The sequence below is a fragment of the Calonectris borealis genome, chromosome 9, assembly GCF_964195595.1.
Source record: "Calonectris borealis chromosome 9, bCalBor7.hap1.2, whole genome shotgun sequence".
NCBI lineage: Eukaryota > Metazoa > Chordata > Aves > Procellariiformes > Procellariidae > Calonectris > Calonectris borealis.
Genome location: NC_134320.1, coordinates 1051045 through 1073492, shown reverse-complemented (window position 1 = coordinate 1073492; position 22448 = coordinate 1051045). Strand labels below are relative to the sequence as shown.

At 41.3% G+C, this 22448-nt stretch overlaps 1 protein-coding gene across 5 annotated transcripts in view; it reads right to left on the bottom strand.

Annotated features, from left to right (window-relative positions):
* The window catches only part of PAK2 (p21 (RAC1) activated kinase 2), a 49227-nt gene that overhangs the window by 6197 nt on the left and 20582 nt on the right, over positions 1-22448 (bottom strand). For 3 of the 5 annotated variants that reach the window (XM_075157840.1, XM_075157841.1, XM_075157842.1), the window contains 11 exons: positions 17258-17468; positions 11412-11512; positions 10737-10887; positions 9805-9836; positions 9349-9456; positions 7995-8127; positions 7248-7311; positions 6385-6433; positions 4195-4307; positions 3587-3704; positions 1630-1729 (listed from right to left, as the gene is read on the bottom strand). In XM_075157840.1, coding sequence (XP_075013941.1) covers positions 1630-1729; positions 3587-3704; positions 4195-4307; positions 6385-6433; positions 7248-7311; positions 7995-8127; positions 9349-9456; positions 9805-9836; positions 10737-10887; positions 11412-11512; positions 17258-17444 — 1156 coding nt within the window. In that variant the 5' untranslated portion in view covers positions 17445-17468. Of the gene's footprint in view, positions 1-1629; positions 1730-3586; positions 3705-4194; positions 4308-6384; positions 6434-7247; positions 7312-7994; positions 8128-9348; positions 9457-9804; positions 9837-10736; positions 10888-11153; positions 11257-11411; positions 11513-17257; positions 17469-22448 lie in introns of those variants that run through there. The other 2 variants (XM_075157843.1, XM_075157844.1) reach the window with 2 other exon arrangements.

The window sequence follows — 22448 nt, the reverse complement described above, 5'->3', positions numbered from 1 at the left end:
AAAAACCAAACAAACAAAAAAATCAAACCTATAGAAGTCACGGAGTTCCTCGCCAGCACTTCTTGGCCTTTATCAAGGTGTCATACTCAACTCAAAGCACAGCTTATTTCAGTGAACACACCAGAGAACAGCAGCAGCGTATGCCTCCTGACCTACCAACGAGGCCTTCAGCACCATGCCGCCAGCAAGGAGGGAAAAGGCAGGCAAGATGCAGAGCCCAGTTTCACCAACCAGTAGTGTGTGTAGGTATGTCGTGGTGACAGGCAGACTGGTATTCCCACTTCTCCTCTACCAGTCTCCCAGACGCCAGACTCCCCCACAGAAAGGGAAGAGCTTCAAAAGAAGGTGCAATTTCTTCCACTCTCCGCCCTAAACTACTGGTAGAAGCTCTATAATCACACAGCCAAAGAAGAGCTAGTCTTAACAATTTACAATTGTTCATATAGGACATTTTTACTGCTGACTCCTGTTTTCTCCTGTCTCTCCTCTTCCTCATCTTCCTCCAATCTCCTGGGGCTGATGCTTCTTTACATAGGCTGCTAACCCTGTCCTTTTGCTACTATGCTTTTCTTTGACAGCTCTTGCATTTTTGAGCCTTCTCCAGCTAACTCTTCTCAGCCACATCCTCTACTGTAACTATTGACTTATCTTCAGCCTCTGAATCCACACAGTTTGTGCACAAACACATCACACCCTTAAAAAAAAATAAAACCTCCTATGCAAGCAAGCAGCACATCCAACAATGCTGGTAAGGAAATCAGGTTGCTCGTAATCTTTCTTCACACTCCATCTCATAACCAATATGAGGCTGCAAACCATCTAGACTAAGGAATATTGCTGAGATACATTTTCATGGCATTTCAAATTCCTACCCCACTGTAAAAACACCATCCCTTAACTCTTTGGTCGCTTTATGCTTTGCACATTCCTACATACCAAGAAGTCAGATAATGCACCTCTCTCTCAACAGTCCTGACAGCTTCTTCAAGTGGTTTCACATTTTTTTATTGCCACACACATTTACACACACCAGAAGCTGACTTACTGTACACAAGTCCATGCATGCATAACAACTACCTGAAAAGCAAGTACTTTCTTTTGTCATTTCATGATTATATTAATTAAAGAGTGTTACACTTTCAGTCCAAGAAAAGGAGACCCAGTACAGGCGCAGCGTAAGACTAGACTGCATATATGTACAATTTTCTTGTTAGTGACCTTCTAATGAAAAGGGCAAAACATTAAAAGCACGTCATGAAAACCTGGAGAGACTAACAAAGCAACTGCAGTTAGCTGCAACTTTTCTCTTGCAATTATTCGCATCTTTGCTTCACTGTATGGTGCCAGTTACTTCATATTTACCAACGTATTCATGTGGCAACAGGTTTGCTTCAACATCCTTCCGGTCTAAGACGGTCACAGCCTTAGTCTTAGGGCCCTCAGAATTTCAATACCTGCTACCCGCGAGTTACACATTTTATAACACAGAATGAATTCCTATTACTCATAGTCAATAAAAAATCACCTCAAATTTCCCTGCCAACTCTCCTTCTACAGATTTACACTCTCCGACTCAAAGTTTACTGGGAAAGGGAAAAGAGAACATTGAAACAATTATCTGGTACTCACTTAGTTTAACTGATCCATCCATTCCTAACAGCACGTTGTCACTCTTAATGTCTCTGTGGATGACCTGGTTGGCATGTAGGAACTCAAGCGCTTGCAAGCACTGGATGGGAGAAAAAAAAATATTCAGCATATGGAAACACAATTTGTGTATGTGAACACAAATTCAAAAGCAATGCTTACACCCTCAGCCAGTGCTCAGTGCAAAAATATAACAGGTATTATTTAAAATAACCAGCAGAGGAAGCTCTTGTGCTAAAAAATACTCTCCAGACCTCATGAGGTCAAAAATAATTTAACCATGGAGCTTCTCTGCTATCTCAACAAACCCATAAATTAAACTCCTCATCACCCAGTCATCACCCAAGATGCTCTCAAAAATCCCAGATGTTAATTTTGGTACATCCTACAAATTCTACAGAGGAACCATAAAGGATTAAGTGAGAGCTTTTTAGCTTGAAGTCTCACCAAGACGAATTGGTGAGACTTCATTCTCAACATACATGCAACTTCTCCTACAGTGAAGGCTGTAAAACATCTTCATTACGAAAGTCACCGATACTGGTTTTGTATAGGTTTTAGATTAAAACCTTTCACACTAAGTTCTTGCCTAAAAACATAATGAAATTTACTTTTGCTATTTGAGAATAAAAGGCAAAAAAAAAAAAGTAGGATTTTTCTCTTTTAATATAAGCAGAACATTTACCATTTGCAACTTGGCATGGATGTAGTCCCCAGTGAGTTTTTTGTGTCTTCGTTTGCTTTAGCAAAGTGGCTCTGATTTGCAGAATGAAGTGTATCTATCTAACACACTGGGCAGCAGAGTTTTAATGAAGCACAATAGTTCAATATTAGACCTTTTCCTCAGAAAAGTTAATTACTACTACAGTAAATAGTTACTTTTGGTTCTCTGCTTCCAGCTCCGATTTCTCAGGAAACCATTACATGTCCATACACGTTAATGTACCGGTTTGCTTTCCATCCCCTCCCTTTCGGTGACTCAAAAGCAGATGTCATGTTGATGTAGTCAAATGGGGTTTTTAAAAGCCTAAGTTTCTCCTGCACAGCAGATAATACAATTACTTCTCCTTCTCCCGTAATAAATCAAGCTTGAGCTGGATGCCAGCACTCTGACTCAGGGCAGAAACCACTGTGACATCAGCTATTTTTAACCTTCCATTTGAAATCTTACTGCAATCTTAAAATTATTCCAACTACAATCTTCTGGAGAATTTCTGAGAAATCCATAAAGAAAGCTTAACTGTCACAGAACTATAGATTTCACACACTATGAGAACTACTAAAATGAGAAAGGAATAGTCTGCATCTTTATTTTAGCACATGTTTCTTAAAGTATTCCTGTTTCATCAGAAACGCTTTCACACTCTAGCAAACAGACTTCCCCTTCTTCCTTCTGGAAAACACTCCGAAGCTTTCAGGCTTTTTTCTTTTTCCTTTTTTTAAATACGTTCACATCTCTACTTTCTACATTACCTATATATGAATACTCAGTTTTCTTTTTAGCGCCTTTGAATATTCTTCCTTAGTCCAAGTTAAAAAAGACATTCTTTCCAGCTGATAAACTCCTTCATTGCTCTTCCTTGAACTTCAGTCCACATTACTAATATCTTTCTGTAAACATTGTCAGCAGGACTGGGCAATCCAGGTACCAAACCCAAAATCTTCATTTGCTTCATCACCTAACATTCCCAAACACCCAGCTCAAAAAATGCCATAGTTCTTCTGTGTTACAACTTGCAATCACCCAATTTACTGAGTTAAACTCATTTTGTTATTTTCTGTAATTTTAATATTGATTTCTGCTCTCAGTATCATTCATTCTTCTTAACTCAATGGCTCCAACGGCAATTGTTGCAATTAGTCCTAACCTAAGTGTACCATAAAACCTAGGGGAATAAAGTGCACCTTCATTCCTCTACCCATCAACTATAATACTCACCTCTCTGCAAACAGCAGCAATTTGTGCTTCATCCATACATGTTTCTGTGACCACATCTGTTAGTGAGCCTCCAGCTAGATACTCCATCACCACAAACAATTCATCTCCTACGAGGTAACTACAAACAGAAAATGAAAAGCATGCCCGTTTGCCATCAAGAGATCGAGAACTGAAAAATGACTGATAAGAGCTGGTCAATTAAATGATTCATAAGCACTTCAAGACAAACAGTAAAGAAAGTTAATCTCTGGAAGGTAGCCTGAAATGTAAATGCTGACAATAAAAGCTGCGTGCTTCTTACTACCTAAACAGGCAGGATAACACCCTACATATCTCATGCACAACACAAGCATTGCTCCAGCTGTGCTCTTGTCCACCACTGATCCCCAACTACATGTAGCACTGCATTCATGACAGAAGAACCTTCTTACTGAATCAAGACCATTCCCTATAACAGATGACTTTTTTTTTCAGACGACAGTCCAAATACAGTCTCATTTGCGTATAAGACCCTTAGGTACACGAAGTCCGGGTCTGTATAAGTATATCAAGTTATAATCTTCTGAAACCCTTGGGGATGAAGGAATCAGCCAGCTGTCTGCATTTACCTGTCCAGGAAGTTGACTATGTTGGGGTTCTTTAGCTCCTTCATTACCAAGATCTCATTAATAATCAACTCCTTCTTGGGCTGTTTCTGCAGGTTTATCTGTTTAATAGCAACCTGAGTAAGACAAAATAAAACAGCAATCACTCAAACCTGAGTAGGAAAACCTTTCAGTCATTCTTAATACAGTGAAAAGTTAGAAGAAACTCGGTAACAGGATTAAAGGAGTTTAGCACAGCTTGCAGCTGGCAAGTTATTTATTTATTAGCATACAACTTAAAAGAATGCAACTTGATGAGCATACAGCTTGCACCCGTAGCCAACATCATCCTCTTGCAGATGAAAAGATACACAAACAATAACAAAGGCCAGAACAGACAGCAAAGGAAACATTCAGGAGATAAAAAGATACTCGCCCAATTTCATATCAACAGGCCTAAAGCAGAACAGAATCGTGTAGCAACTAAGAGAGACAGTATAAGCCTTCCAATGCAAGGCAAGGCAGTTCGGTTTTCTATATTCTGACCAAATTAGTGTTTGGGTATAAGGAATGCTGGGAGGCAGAAGGAATTCCTCTCAAAGCAACTAAGCCAATGAACTATCCCAGAGAGAGAAGGGAAGATAAAGACCTATCTTGCCCAGGAAATAAGTTAACCAGGACAAGTATTCCAGACTTTAAAACGGAGAATAATTGTCCCAGTTATGTCAGCTACAACACTTTGAGGAGGCAGTTTGGGGTTTTACAAGACAACGTACCCATGAGTCCAAAACCAAACACAAGAACCAATATAAACTTGTAGAAATGATCGTTATCATATTGCCAAGGGCATGAAGAGAAGAGAACTTGTGGCAGAAAATCACAAAATAACTAAGGTTGGAGGGGACCTCTGGAGGTCATCCGGTCCAATCCCTTGCTTAAAGTACAGCCAACATGGAGCAGGTTGCTGAGGGTCTTGTGCGACTGAGTTTTGAATGGGGACCTCAATGAGCAGATATTCCACAACCTCTCTGGGCTTTTGTCCCATGTTTGATCATCCTGACTGTGAGGGAAAAAATTTTCTAATATCTAACCAGAATTTCCCTTATGGCAATTTTTGTCTGTTACCCCTTGTCCTGTCATTATGTAGCTCTAAGAAGAACCTAGCTCCATATTCTCTACACCTTCCCATTACGGCGTTGAAAACAGCAATAAAATCTTCCTTTGGCCTTCTCTTCTGACCGCTGAACAGACCCAATTCTATCCTCAGATATTAAGCACTGAGGAAGCCAGAGTACTGCATCCGTTTAATCCATGAAGACTGCAAGCAATCAACTCTTAGCCCACCTGCCTGACAAGACGCAGAGGAGGTCTAAGAAAGGAACTGGACTACAAAATTTACTTCGTGTAAGAGGACTGAAGTACTGCAGTATGTAGAAAGCAAATTAAGAGACAACACATTGAGATGATTGAAAGGCTTGCGTTCTATTAAGATGTAGTGCTCCACTACAGTACTGGTAAATGTAGTTACTTTGAAAGGGCAATTACTTATCAGTGACCTAAGGAATGGCTATTTGCGGACATTTAGAGGAAAATTAAGGAAATCTGAATTTAAAGAGAAGCAAATAATTCCTAAAATTTTAGCCCCAGGAACCAGAGATGACCACTGGAAGAGAACCAGAGATGACCACTGGATGACAAGCCTGCAGAGTACTGCTGATGTCATCAACTTCACCAGGTGGGTTTGGAGACACCAAGGAGTAAAAGCAAGAAGTAGGATGTGGAGAAGGCATTCCAACTACAACAAAGAACCATATGGGGCAAGCTGTTTCCATACAGATAGGTGCATCCATCACCTCTACAGAGACAGGACTAGAGAACAGGTGTGCAAAGACTAAACAAAGTTTTATTTCTGAAAATGCAGGACACCACTGCCCACAACTCTTGAAAGATAAACTGTTTTCAAAACCCACTTCTGGAACACCTCACTCCCTCTGCTTTTCACTGGAAAGCAAAACTCTATTTTTAGCTTTCATCATCTGATTACTACAGAACAAGGCACACACTGTTACAAATGACTATGACAAACATTCTTCTGAGACGTGATAGCAGAGATGGGAGCCACAGAAAGAAATCTGGTCAAATCATTTTGGCCACCTACAGAAGAACATTTATACAGAAAAAGTATTTGCATTGCAATGAGCACAGAAGTCTTACCTCCTGCCCCGTTGCCACATCAATAGCTGTGAAAACTGTACCTGAAGCCCTGTGAAGAAAAAGAAAAACGTTACAGCCAGTTGCATCTCTCTGTGTAACAAACATGCACGCGAACAGACAAATCACAAACACAAAACTGTGTCAGCTTTCGATATTGCAAAAGCTTTATCAAAAAGAAGGCTATTAAAAGTACGTGGTATCATAGAAATGCCAGTCAGTTCACACAAAACAAACTAATTGCAAATACGCTCTCTTCTGACACCAGCTATGCCTCCTGCATTCAGGATGCCTAAGCCCCCAGAGCCTGTGCTGCTTCCTATGATCAGATAAGCTGGGCAGCCCTTTCTGTAGTAGGTATTACTTTTCATTTTCCCCCAGGGGAAGCCCGCCCACAAACGCACACAGACCTATTTGGAAAGTATACAGTAGGAGTTAGGCATATATATAATCACAGCTGGAAAAGCTAGAACTTGTGTAGACTTTTTTCTCAGAAGGATTCAGAGGACCACTAGAAGAATAACTTAGTCAAGGCGGTATTGTTAGCTTAGCACTCAGAAAGCCTTCTGACGTGCCCTCATGCTATTCAGCAGTCATAATACAAAACGGATGAACGGATCTTACCGGGAGAGGAGAGGACTAGATACACCCAGAGAGAAGTTACCGAGTTATGCTTTTGCATTAAAAGACACAATTCAAAATTTCCACCAGTGTGTAAAGCCTTCACCGTCTGTTTATCACTGCTAATATAGCCAATATTTCTGCCTGCTTCAGGAAGTGGTGGCTATGTGACAGCATCAGATAGAGAACAGTACATCGCTTTTAGCACTGGCTCACTGGGAATAAAAGTTGGGGTGAACACTTACCCCTGTCCGATTTTTTCATATCTGGTGTATTTTTTCTTGGGATCTCCTATGCTCACAATAGTGCCTAAAAAAAAAAAAAAGAAAAAAAACAACAAAAAAAGTCAATCCCACTGTCTTCCTTTAGTAGAGCTGGCCTGGACAAGATACCCCCAAGACTGGGTCAGCTCAAGTCGTAAAGGCTGATCATGAACAGCCAAAGCTTCCTGATTCAGTTCCAGTCGCAAATGGCCCAACTTCAGACAATCATTATGCTAGGTCATACTCTTAATGAGACAGATCATGCTATTTCACCTAATATCTCAATTTAATGATAGTATTCTGTGCAGCAAAACCCAGTATGAGGTTATGACAAATCCATTAGCTTAGCCTAGTCTAGAAACTAGTCAGTTCTCGACTGAAGCACAGGAATATTAATATGGTGAAAAATTATCTTCAAGGTGATTATGGAACAAGCAACAGCAGAAACTATTTTGTGTTATTATGGTTGCATTATACACACAGATCACATTATCACCACTGAACTTCAATCAAAAAAAAACATTCTGCATTTTTTTTTACCCAGTAGGGATCTGAAGCATATAACTCGGCAAAACTTCTGAATGCAGCGCTCTCAGCTACTGTCTGACACAAAACCAATCAAGCACAGTATTCACACAACCCTTACACAAAAATAAGGATGAGGGCAAAAGCTTAATATTCCTCCCCCAGTCTTAAAGCCTTTGTTTATCTGAAATAAAAAACACCTACGTAGTTTTTCCATGATCTCTTCATCCGACATTTTGGTCTTCTTTTTCTGCTTATCACCTGATTTCGTCGCACTGTCAACAGAAGTGTCACTGGCTGGTGCAGGGATGGGGTCAATTACGGACCGTGTATAAATCTGTTAAGAGAGACCATTTACCTGAGCATTTTCTTTGCAACCACTGACCTTCAGTTGAAAACAATCAGTTCTTCAAAGATCCCTAAGCACCATTTTACATAACAGGTTGGAGGCAGAAATTAGACCTGAGAAACATTAAAGTCCAGTAAGTCAAGATGCTGGCAACCTTACTGACCTCTGAAAGAAAGACCCAGGGACCTCCTGAACAGAGTGGATGCTAGGAGATTAACTCTAACTTCCACAGACAGACGTTTTGTGGGTTTTCTACCTGCTCATTCTTTATAACCATGCTAGTTAACAGAACAGAAATCACTATTTAATAGCGAGATCAACTACTACTAAGATCTAAGGGAGAAAGATTCATGCTTCGCCATGAAAAGAAGCATGGGACTCTCAGAAATTTCCCAGTTGCTCCCAATTTAGGGCATTTTCTGAGCTTTATTTAATTTCCTCCTGAGCTGTTCACAGACATATGCAGCTACTCTAGAAATATCAAACTGTAGACCTGTCACATTTTATACATCTACATACCCAGAGTGGGCAATTACAAAGCAGTATCACTTGACAAATAAACACAATTCACATTTGCACTCCTGGAGCGAGAATAAGTGGGCAACAGAGTGGCAAAACGTACACCTACCACAGTCAAAAGAATGAGCTGGAGTAAGTGGGATCCCTGGGACATTATTAATAAGGTGTGTAGTTCAGGACAACTACACTAAAACTTAATGAACAACTTCTTAAGCATTTAACTTTTCATGTAATGCTGATGACTTTGTGAGTGAAATAAGCTTTCAAATATAAAATTTGAATTGTTTTGGGTTTAGGTAGTATATTTGGTAAGGCTATCACACTGCAATCAAATAAAATAAAGAAAATCAAATACACTACACTTGTACCACTGTACTGTGCAAAAACTAGCTATAGTTTTTTAGGACTAAAAAGGCTCCTCCTCACATGTTGGGTTGAAGGATAAGCATAACTGGATACCTTCAACACAAGCCGACAAACAAATCAGCATTAACTTCAGGATTTCTGATCCACCTGGTATCCAGAAATTAGGCATTTTCTTAGCAAACTCAAATAAAAACCAGAACTTTTCCCTAAAAACTTAAACCAGCTAATTTCACAAATATAACACTTTGCTAGAAAATAGAAGTAGAAGAAGTTCTGCAATACTGAGAAATGCAGGTCTGCACTGTAAATTTTACAGCTGCTCACCGATTTTGTGTGATCTGGCCGTGGAGCAATAACAGGAGGAGGAGCTTCTTCATCATCTTCATCATCATCTGCCACAGCTGTTGATGGTTCTGAACCTTTGGCATTGGTCTGCATTTTTACCAAAGTTTAAAAAAAAAAAACAACAAAATTGTCTCCCCCACAGTATTAAAAGACTTGCTTTTTTTTTTTTCCCCTCCACAAGAAGATAAAAGAATTCTTCCTGATGTCAAAAGAAAAGGCTAGGTAAAGTGGTTTAAGTGACCTATTACATTTTATTACGAGACTCAGATACCATTGTTCCAGTGAAATATGCTCTGTTGACACCCCAATTTATGTTTTTATTCCACAAAAAAATTCTCATTTTGTTTCATACTGCAAGATTCAGTATATAGCAAATACAGAAGACCTGAACTTGTATGCGCCTAAGAAGATACAAAGAATAGTAAACACACTCACCGTTGGTGTTCCTGAAGGGAAACCATCTTTTTCTAAATAGGACAAATAGCAGAATACATAAAATCATCAGAAAAATAAGAAAAAGTGAACTTTACAGAGGAAAGAACACAGATCGCTTTGGAGATTTTTTTTCATCTCTCAGAAAGCAAAATTTCATGGTCACAAATGAGAGAAACCAATACTGCACTGTAAGACCATGCAGAAGGAAGCTGTAAGTTTCTAAAATCCTCCCCTAAGGGTAGGCAAACCCAGTCATTTCCCAACTTGCTCTTCACCTCACTTGAGTACCCACACACAGTTTTCCAAATTGAGCACTGCTTGTCACTTATGTGTTCTGTCTTACTGCGATGTGAAATCAGGATCAAATGGGTATTTCTGTTCCCCTTCTCTTGAATCAAGGATGAGAAAATTATAAAGCCTTATTACTAAGCTATTTTCAGAAATAATTTGGAAGAAAACTAGGTAAAACTGCATCTGCTTTGTAGGACAGTCATTCCTTCAGCCCCCCCACAGCCCCCCGATCTAGGAGTCACAACTTACTTTGCATCTTTGATGTCACCACATAGTGACATCAAGTTCACAGATAGCTGTTTCAGCCACAGACAGGAGGAGCAAGGTCTCCAGCACAAAACCAATTAATCACAGTCTCAGAGCCCCAGCTTCATAAACACAGCCTGTTAAAGTTAATTTTGGCTGCTATTTTGAATTATGCAGTTCCATTTCTTCCCCTCTCCACTTAAAACAGGAAATTAACTGGACAACGCCAGTTTCCAGTAAGTTTTAAATCCAAATATTTGAACATGAGCTACCTCAATGAAAAGTAGCTTGTTCTTTCAGCATTTGAATCTGATTTATTATTCTGAAAGAGAGGAAGACTGTGTTCCAAATACCCAACCCCTCTTCAATATGTCTTGCACACACTTGGATCTTACCTGGAGCAGAAAAACTCAGATACTTCTGTTTTGCTGTGTCTTTGGAGTCGTAGAATTTCAGCACATCTAGTACCGCCTGGGGGTTCTTCTTCTGTTCTAGCTTCGTGATATTTGAGGTCTGAAGCAACCGAGCCCATTGCTCTGGCATTCCCTGAAAAAATAGGCTACTTTAAGCATTCTTCTAGTATTTTAAAGATTTTTAAAAAGCAGGACAAATTTCTTACCTCTATAAAAAGCATAACACGCACAGCCTTAAACACATGAACAAGTAGGCTGGCGTTTTAATGGGGAGCCATACGTCCATTGGTGACACCACACAAATCACTGTGCCAACATGACACCAGCTCTTTCAGGTGTATTAAGCCAGATGTGAGGAATGGGAATACAAAAGCACTCAACAGAACCAGCGTTACCCACTAATGAAAGTAAACTGAAGAGGGTTTCTCAGGGAAGGCTCTCCCAGGTGACACAAAGCATCATATCTGACATTTACACTGCAGAAGTACTAACACGTCACAGTCTCGTTACTCTGCATGCTGTACAAATACACAGTAAAATTATTTCTTTGATAAAAACGAAGACTAACTAGCACTTTATTCTAAAACATTGCAATAGCTTCCCTACAGCACTGACCCACGGCTCTTTTCTGAGCAACTCCAAGGCAGGTATACTCACAGTGAACTCTCCAGTAACAGCATCAAAGCCAACATGGATGGTATGCTCAAAATCCGACGGTGGGGAGATTTCTGGCCTTTCCTTTTCCTTCTTCTTGCTTCCTGAAAAAGACATTCAAAGATCTACTGAGCAAAGATTTAAAGTCCTATTGTGTCCATTTAATATAATCAATCAATAAACAATTAGGATGAATGTAACCATTATTCTGTTTACTGGATGGAGGTGTTCACATATGCAGCACAGTGATTTGATATTTTCAAGTTGGTATAGACTTCACGTAAGAATCAACAACTTGTTCCATTCAAATAATATAAATCAATACTATGGTAGCACGCAAATAAGTGATTAAGAGCACCAGAGTGCAAGGAGCTCTGTTGAGTATATGAAATCTAAACATATGAAATGTTTACAATGCAAAAAAGGACATTTTAATAGGGATTAAGAACAACACCGAAGACAACTTCAGTTCAGCCTCAAGTTCACCCTGAAGACAGTTAAAACTCAGTTGCCTCACTGCTTCAATTCAAGGTAATTAATGCAAACTAGGACTTCCTGTGATGAAGATAAGAGTTTATAGCCTCAGAGCAATTACCTAATTTAAATTAAAAGGGGGGGGGGGAGGGGGAACCAAGCATAATAAGTACCAGAAGCAGGAACAGATAATGAGAAGGGCCATGTGCACAATCCAACCTAGATCCAATTAAATTTATAAGATGTTTTATAATGCCTGGGGCTTGGGTTTTTTGTTTTTTTATTTTTTCTGACAAAGAGAAAATAAATAAAAATCAAAGACAATTTGTAGTTAACTCTAAATATAAAATACATCATTCTGTTCCCTTTACTCAGAAAAGGTTCGGAGTTAATTTGGAGAGTTTCAGGAACCTGTTTTCTTGTTCTTGCAAAAAAGCCCGAGCCCTCCTTTCTTTCCCTGCCAGAGCAGAGGAGCGTACTTGCTGTTTGCTCTCCAGGTAGAAAGATGATGCTCAAGGCCTCATCTCACGGTCCTCTGCTGAAAGGCAGTGAGCTGTAGAGCGTGTCTAACCTGACACCAAGAAAACTGCATGTGTAATCCTGGGAACGCCTGCGGGCTCACAGAGCATATAGCTGAATCAGCCACATTTATTATAGCGTGCATGAAGCCAGCAAGAATGCCATAGTGCTCATAACCACAAAGGAAAGCAGCACACCATTTTGCAACCTGACTTGATTACCGTTTTATGTTTGTATGTAAAAAAAAAAAAAGTTTTTTTGCTTTGTTTTTAAATTCACCTTAAAAATAAAAGTCATGTAGTTTCAGTATGGAAAAAGAGCAGCTAAAACAGCACCCTCTTCGTTACTATATGGTAAAAAGTTACTAAACACAGGGCAAGCATAGATCGCGCTGCTTAGAGCCAGAGAATCCGTCTGAAATCCCCTCACACTGGTGGGAGAGGAAGGATGGGGAGCCGAGGACAATACTTACAAACGAAAAGCCATGTGGGCTGCCTCCAGCTGAACAATGCAGTGGAAAGACACAGCTATTATAAACAGGATATCTTTAATACGGCTGCACAGGTCAGAGCCAAAAAGCAAACGTACTGTCAAATGTTCTCATTAACATCATTCAGTCGCAGGACCAGGAGAAACTTGCTTATGTGAAAACCTTTAAGGAAAGTACTGTTTCTTCCCAATCTCTTGCAGTTGTTTATGTGAAAGCAAGGCGGGGGGTGACAAGGGGTGTGTGGAAAAGTTATATTCCTCAAGAAGGTTCCTGCTTAGGAGCACTTGACATCTAGGGAACAGAAGCTGATGCTCCAACCCTCCAGCAAATAAACCCACTCCTTCCAAAAATACACACATCATATTAGTCAGCTAGGCAAGGAGACTGAAAATCACTCCTCTGCCCACAGGAACAGCAGATCAGAGCAGCACTTCAAACAAACGCAAGCAGCGAGCTTCAGTCAAGAGGCAAGTCCCGTGAGTCATGTGTTGGCAGGATGTATTCGAGGCTCTGCGAACAAGGCCACTGTGAGGCCACGCTGCTTTTCAACCTCTGATTGTCTGCAACACCGTTCTGTATTTAAATGGGAATCCCTTTAAGAAAGGGCAACGCTTGTTTCAAACCGTGAGTGAATCTAAGACGCGGTCCCTTGGCCCTGCAGAGAGAGAAGCACACAGCCCCCCCGTTCCCGGCAGGGGGAAGATGCAGGTCCTTCAGAAGGATTCAGAGAATTGGAGAATTGCTCTGTCTGAGTAAGAAGGTGCCTCAAATAGCTGGGCTCTTCTCTTCCCCAAATGAAGCCAGAAGCACTCAGCAAGACATCACCCACGGTACTTCACACACCCTCCCGCATCGCAACCCAGCCTCGAGCACCCCTCGCTCCCCGCCAGCGAGCGAGCCTTCGGCGTGCTCCGGCCAACCTCCATACACAAAGCAAGAAACACAGATGTTTCTCAACAGCCTGGTCGTAGTAGGTAGATGACTCCAGCTGGTATGCTTTGAGTTATGGACCGCAGCTGAAACCACACTGAAATCTGCCCCGAGCCAGCGGTCTTGAGTACGTCACATGCATGATCCCGGGTCCCGGGCGATGCCCCACAGCACCTCCTTTAATAAGTTCTGCTCAAAGACAAACATTTCTTGTTTTAGGGGACTATTTTAAAGCTTTCCAAAAACACACGCAGGTTCATTTGACTTCAGAAGTCTAGCCAAGGAAATTCATGGCAATTAAGTACTCTAGTAAAAAGATGACTATCACTTCATTTATCCTAAACAATGGAACTAGGGGAAAAAATACTCCATGACTAGGTCATTAAATAATCCCTTCAAACTCTTACGATTATTTCAGTGCAGAACTAGCTCAGACTTGGGGCAGAAACTCTGCCTTTGCTAAACCTCACCGTCTGCAGCGAGTCCCCCAAAGCACAACACCTCCCCAGCGCCTCTCCTAAGCTAGAGAAACCTCCCGAGAGAGGAGCCGGGGAGGGGGGCAGAGCTGTGGCCACAGATATGATGAAGCTGGCCAGGAGGGACCTTGCAAAATCCAACAGAGATCGGCAGAACAAAGCCAAACAATGTTATCCAGTAACAAGTCTATTCACAGCAGCCTTGTACATCTCCTGGTAAGGCATCCCTTCATTTTCTGAAAAGGAGAATTTACCATTTTTGTAGTAATTTATTAACTTTGGCACTGGCTGGGGAAATTTTTCCCATGAAAGAACTTTTACCCCAGGTTGACAGATTATTTTGCATATAGTCCCAATAAATTTTTAAAATCCAAGCAGGAAGTTAATATTTCTGTAAACCTTCCCAGCAGCAGAATTAAAAAAAAAAAAATATTTAAATGGGCATTTCTGGTGAGGGTGCGCCTCAGCCATGCTAATGAATAAAACAACTAACATCTGACTATTGTTTTAGTGCCAGAAAGTCACCGTGTCCATTTATATTCTGCTTACATTTGACAGCCAGTTTTGCAGTCTTGAGGGCCAAAAACATTTCTTTGGATGTTTACATTATCCTTGCTGCAGGTCAACCAATCGACAAGTTTTTTCCAAATTAAAAAAAAGACAACTTTCAGATAGTTTCTTTGAGCTAGATAATTCAATTGCCATTATTCCTAACCACATTATCTTGCCATGCAGTAAAACCTTCTGCTTTTTTTCAGAAGGACATTACTTTAAATACTTTTTGACGTCTAGAAAAGATAAACCGACACCATTTTCTCTAAAATATACTTTTCTCAGCAGAAATTATTTCTTCCATTTTTAGTTTGCATCACTAAATATCAGTAAGTATACAGACACATGCTAAACAAGTATGCAGATTCATTTCCATAAATTTGGTACACATCAGTATTGACAGAGTGGCCTGAATAAGCTTAAGTAATGGGACTCCAAAGGAATTTCAGAGGAGCCAATACAACTTTAGACAAGTCTTCAACCACCTCCCAGCCATTTCAGCAATGAACAAACCAACCGTCAAGATGGAAAGAGGAAACGTCTAAGAAGAAGTAAAGGCGCTATAAAACGTCACAAAGCTCTCCAGCTGCGCCGCACCCACTTGCATTCATAACGCGTTTCATAACACAAGCAAGTCTTACACAGTATTACTAATTCAGAGCAAGGAAAATCTTCCTTCATGTGGGGCTTACGATCTACTTCGTTATATCCCTGTCTATAAGAAACAGCCACAAATGCTCTCATGAACGATCAATGCAACAGCTTAATGACAACTGCCATCCCAGCTCCTAAACCATTTTCCTAGTCTGAAGATGAACAGATTTGATCCTTCCACCAGATTTTCTTGCAGCACTCACCATGACAATTTCTAGGCATTTCCTCACATGACCAACGATATAACGGTAAAACACCAGTTTCTGCAGTATTGAAGGGCTAAGCTAGAACCTGCTCCAGACCCGTGGCACTACACCTAGCTGACAACATCCAGATTCACCACCTTCACCAACCTCAGACGCCTGCAGTCTCTCTCCTGGGGTGCTGCCACCAACCTGTAGTAGCTTCTCACGTTCTCATTACCTCTTTAAGGCTCTTACCCATGCCAGAAAAAAAGACCACCACTGCTATTGCTACAATCCAGTCACGGACAGTTATTTCACAATAAGTGACCTTGTGAAATAACTATTCTGCTTCCAAAAGCTACACTGGCCAAATCTTTCCATCCTCGGAAAAGGAAAACGCCCACCGTTCAGAGCAGAAACTCTGCCAGATCGTGGAAAGCCAGATCTTCCGAATACAGGGAAGCCTGCCTCTAGCGTTTGTCTCCAGGGTGAGGCATGGCTGCAGAGGGACTGCTCACACAGCTGAGCAAGAGTAAAAATCAGCCCTGGGGAAAATACTTAGCCAAGCGAATGAATAACTGGAGGAGCAAAGTCTCTTGAAACAGTCAAACGTGTGTCGGCATGACTGAACCAGTCCTGCCCAGCACATCAGCAATGAGGCGCAGGAAGCCAAGAGCAGAACGAGAAGACATTAAGAGCAGCAGGGTCTTCCCCTTGTGCATCTTAATATTAATCACAAAAATGCTAACTGGTAGAGATTAATAAAACGCATGGCAGTTTCAGGTCAGGCTTATAAGTCCCTGCACAGTTTTACCATACCAGATGTTAGAAGATATTTCTATCTAAGCACTATTTTGTTGTACATGGATACACCATCCTGGAGAACCAGGATCAGGATTCCAGTGCTGTACATACATCCATCATACAGAAAAGAGGACAGAAACAAAGCACAAATACATTTCATTGCTTCTAGTTTCATTACAGCAATTTTTTTCTCAGAAATAAGTCTTGTTTACAGCAATCCAGATTTTTCCCCCACTAGTAATTAATCCTAACAGTGCAGTTACACAGACAGAAGGACTTCATTTTTCTCAATTCTCCTTCATGCACACTGCACCCTTCTTTACTACCTTTTTTTCTCCTGAAGGTACCACATAAATGGTCATTAACATGAAGTACCTTCCAAAACAGCTGGATGTTCAGTTTAAACTAGAAATCTGCATTTAGCGTAGCAAAATGGTAAGTAATATGATACCCAGGAATCACAAACATATTTATTAGGGTTGTTTGGAAATGCATTACTTTAAACTGGGCAGCAAACACAAGAAGCAATATATGGTGGTTTTCCTCACTGAGCTATTTAATTTTTCTTACTTAGCATTTCATCTTCAAACATCCCAGTGCAAACAGAAAGAACATCTCAGCTCATTGAACACACATACCCAACTTTCAACACTTCCTCCAATCCCCTACACTCGGACAGGCTGGACTCAAATGTATAAAATACTACCAAAACTTACAAGAAGAATAAAGGAATAAAAGTAACCTTGGAAAATAGAGGCATCTTACCTTTTTCAGTGCTAGAGAATATGGAGATGATTTTATTCCTAGGTTTTCTCTCTTCTGGTACAGAGGGCAGGGGTTTCAAGCTGTGGTTGGCAGACGACTGGTCTTTGCCTCCTGAACTGAAAATAGTACTGCTCATCCGGACAGGAGGAGCTGGTGGCTTGTCTTCCAGTTCTCCGTTGTCAGACATGGTTCTCAATAGCTAGTGAAAGCACTGAAATAGAAATACTACTTTTAACATAGGAAGAGAGCATAGAATACAAAAATGTAGTTTCTTCTGTTGGACAACAGGGAAAGGAACTCGGCAAGCACTGCACTGGCAGACACTGACGTCTCCCGCAAAGGCAAAGGATCCCTTCCTCACTCCCGCTTCTGGGCCACCCATTCATTTGTGCCAGCAACAGCATTTGTGGGATGGAGTGACAAAGTTTTCCAGTGATAAAACTAACCCAGTCAAAAGTCAGTTATAATGTGCACCAATTCCCAGATCTGGTTCACTATCTGTTCACACAAAGGTTGCATACGTGAAGAGGACAGTACACGTAAGGGCATAACTTCTTTTAGGGGTAGCTCCAGCCCAAAGAGCTTCATGCTCTAGAGTCAAACACCTTTAAAAGCCTTAGATGCTCTCCTTCTTGCCATTTATCAGACAAGATCTAGGGGAGAAAAAGAACAGCTTATGTTTATAAGTCATAATTCAACACACTGGCCACATTAAGTCATATTAAGAATAGCTCTACCCAAATTATGCAGCCTACATTAAAGAGCATGGGACTAAGATCCACTGGATCCACTGCTGAATAAGGACTTGCATTGCTTCAGCACTTTGTGCCACACTGTCTCCATTTGTAAAAAGAATATATACCATCACCACAATCCTCTTCGAGTCCTTAACGAAAACATGAGCGGGATGATGAACAAATAGCTAAAGCTAAAAACAGCACAATAAAGCATCTACATGACACATTCCACATTCAAGAAAATCTGCACTGGCCTTTCCTCCCTCCCCATGATATCCTGGAGATTTTTCTCTGATCACCAAGAAACAGGCAGCCTCTCTGCTACAGAGTAAATAGCACAAAGAAAGATTTACAGAAATTACCTCCCAGTGACAGCTGAATAACAAATATGCACCTCATTCCCCCATATGCTTAAATGATGAGCTACCCCTCTGGAATAGGAGCCAACACATCTCCTCTGTGTTGACCTCTTCTCCTGCTCCTCCTCCTCTCACATTTGGGAAATGAATGGCCTACTGGTGTCTACCAGCTGCCCATCATAGTCCCAAAGCATGACTCCATCCCAGCCACAACACTGGGGCAATCGTTATCAGTGTCATTCCAAAAATCAGGATAAGACAGCGCAATCCACTCTCAATTATGACGCATTTTCAAAGTATAAATATCATGCTATACAATGTCTCAGCACAACACATGCGTCTTGCACAACATGGTCTTAGCAGAAGAACTAAAAACAGGTGGACTGTCGTTCCCTATCATTGCACTGGGTGAATACTGCCAGATCCCAATGAAGAAAACCAAAGCAGGCTAGCAGCCCGAATTCATGCAGCACAAGAGCATACTGTTTTATGTTGTGAAGCTCAAGAGATATTAAAATGAATTATCACCATAAATGCCCATGAAAGCATATAATTTCTGTATCAATACCTTCGGGGCACAAGCAGCACAAAGCACAGTTCTGGCACTGCAAGTAAAAACTGGACATGTGCTGGTTGCCCCATTTCCTTAGAGACTGATGGCAAACAGCGGTCAAAGCTGTGCAACATCCACCTAGACAAACCTGCCTTCGAGCCCTTTGCTTGATGATGGAGTGATAAATAGCCCTGCAACACTTGAACATGTCTGCAGGGATGCAGTTGTGAATCAGACTGCGATTCCCATCCTCCAACAGTCTTCCAAATTCGCTTACTGATTGCTCTTTCAGATGTTGCAAGTTATCTGCAAGATCGTCTATATTTTCCAGTACCTATACTGCAATATGGGGAAAAAATTAAAAACCCTGCAGACTAACAGCAAGTCTGAGCAGCCTACCCACAGGGATTTAATTCCAAACGCTTCCCTAACAATACATATTGTTTGCACAAAGTGCATGCCACCAGTTTGAGACGTACAAATTTCTGGTCTGAACCACCAAAACAGACAGAGGGCATTCAAGAGTCCTACTGAAGTTGCGCTTGGAGTGATGGCAGTACAGGGGACCATAATCCATTTCCCTTATGCTAATCAAATCTCAGAAAAGAATAGGATATTGGGTCCTTAGCTATCCACATGGGAATAGATATTTGAAAGAAAGCACTCCTCCTTTTCAATAAGGAAATACAATCAGACGGCAAAATAAATCATAGTAGGTAAAGAAGTGTATCACATAACTTTAACACCAAAAAGATACACTGTGTGAAGAAAGCAATGTCACGAGTAGCCTTTTGTATTTTTCTAAAGTAAACCCTATTATTTCCTCCATCTGTGCAGTTCTTTGAGCTGCCCGATATTAGCAAGAGCAGGATGTAAGGATAAACAGCTAACCTGCATCTGAAACTGGACAAGAACAGACTTGGCCCTCCAAGCCCATACTAATTCCCTGCATGCTCCCTTGGAGAGTTCAGTCACTGAATTAACAACGCTATAAGATGGTATTCAGGTTGCAAATTAAAAAAAAAAAAAACATTTACTGCACTTTGTTTACATATTTTTAAATAAATTTCTCACTATAGTAAAAATTCTCAATTTTCAGTGACTCAAGCAGCACAAGTCAGCTCATCGCATACTCAGTATTAGAGCTTCTTGATCTGAAACGAATTATTCCTTAGCGCCTTGCGTGCTCAAGAGAAGAAAATGTTAAGCAACAAGTTGGAAGCAACGATATAGAAATCCAAAACTCATCTCTTCCATAAGAAAATAAGGCGCTTCAAGAAACTGGCGTAACAGCGCCTGTGCAGAACCCTCAGAGCTGCAGTCCTGATTAGTGTTTCATGTTCAAAGTGTTCAGAAACATCCTTGACCTTGCTGAAGCAGAGCCCAGGAGCTCTACAGGAGGAAGACAAGCTGCGGAGCTGGCAGAGCAGACTGGAGTGACAGAAAGAGCTCGGGCATCGGCTTCCCACCTGAGGGAGCGGCTCCGTCATTTGCAGTTAAACAAAATCCTTCAAGCTCATTAAATCTGCGGTTTAGTAAAACCTCAGCTTTTAGGAAAAACTTAAGAGATGTGATTTATTTAATAACACAAAGTAATATAATTTCTGGGCAGCTGTTTCAAAGACCGTTGTTAAAATAAGCTGCTAGATCCAAAACTATTTTGCACAAAGGACCATTTCAATGCACAGCAGCTTTGAATTCATGGTTTAAAGAAATTACAACAGCTCCACTCACAACAGATGGCTTCAGGAAATAGAAATCTGATCCGTCAGTCATCATCGGAACTTAAAAATCAATCATTTTGTTCAGGTTCAAATCCAAACAGCTAGTCTCTTTCTGACAGCTGAGTGCAGAAGAAAAGAGCAGTTCCTCTCTCCTTTACCCTTACCCTGTCTTCATTATGCAGGCAAAGTTTCCACAGCGTCAGGAAGTACTTTTGAAATTGCTGCGGAGGTTTGGCATTATGGGCAATGACTGGAGGAGGGATTAAAAAAAAAAAAGAAAAAAAAAAAAGAGGAGTGCAAACACACACTGAAGCTCCTTTTCTGCTCTCGCTCCCCCAAAGAGGAAAAGGAGCCTGTTCATTTCACAGCAGCTAGGCGTAATCCCTCTTGCACCATCACCCACGTGGCTGCCTTGCTGAATCACGGCTTGTGCAGGGAATTGCAAGGACCAGGGGAATTTTCTTTTTTCCCAGTGCCTGCCAGGAGTCTGTATACTGACAAAGGGGATGTCAGGTTCATAGTTCTCTGACAGAATCAGACAACACAATTAATGGTGGGGTTTTTTTTAGCTTGGTTGAAAGACATTTAGTAAAATGGTTAACCTAAGTTTGAGCAACCTCATCAAAGATCTGGAAGAAAGATGGCAGAAGAAGCAAAGGTAATATATGGAAGAGGACGTAATCAGGGGATTTCATCTTTGCCAGTGAAGCTAATCCCAGTAATAATAATTATTATTACTGTATTCAAGCACATCGGCAAATTCCCCATAATCACTAGTCGCACTACATTCAATTACAAGAACTAGAAAGCAATGGAATGAACCACAGAGACAAGCTGTGAAGCTGCAAACAATACTTAACTACAGACTTCAGACAGATTCACTCCCACCACAGGACAGTGCTGCAACTCACTACACTCACCAAAAAAAGACACAAAAAGAGCAGAAAGCTTTTTTCCCTAACAGTTCTGCTGCTTACTCCACAAAACATACTCACAGGTACCAGCGCTGGTGACAAGGCTCCGATTCTCAGTCCTCATCTCCAGTATATTACACCACTCCCAACAGCTGTCCCCTCCTTTTGACAAAGGTTTCTTGCCCTGCACTGGGGCAGCAAAAATGGCAGTACTCTTTTCATCCATGGCAGCCTTAGACACCATCTAACTGCATCGTGAACTGCAGCAGCTGAAGAGCAAATGCGCAGCAAGCAGCCAGCAGCCAGCCAGGGTCTGCGCTGTCCTAAATCACTCACCACCAACAGTGGGAGACACGAAGCCAGGTTCCTCAGAAGCGCAAGTCGTCTTTTTCCACCTTTGCCTGGTGAAGCTGAGGCAAGACAAGCACAAGGAAGCTCCCTGTGTAGCTTAACCCACCCTCTTCCTCCCAGCCCCTGAAGACACCCGCAGGGACCGATTTGCACGTGCGTTCAGAGTTTCATTTTTACAACGATGTTCCAGGAGTCAGTTCTGCTGCTCACTAGCTTTCTTCCTTTTGGGGAAGAAAAGGGCCCGATAACCTACGGCATACCCAGGTCACAGAAGAGAGACGGCAGTTCCTGTCGCTGCCACTGGTGGGAAAACACCCAGAAACATGACCCTGACAGTGAGTAAAAGCTGGAAAGTAAAGTGAGAATTGGGCAGCGTTTTCAGAAAGCTGATGAACACACACTGCTGCAGCACATTGGTCTGAATGCTCTGGCTTTGACTTGTTTTTTTGTTGTTTTGGGTTTTTTTCCCCCCTCAATTCCCCCTTGTGTGAGCATAAAGCGGGGCTGCTTCCTGAAGAACTTCCTAAGTACAGCTCTTGTGCCGGTCCTGGCT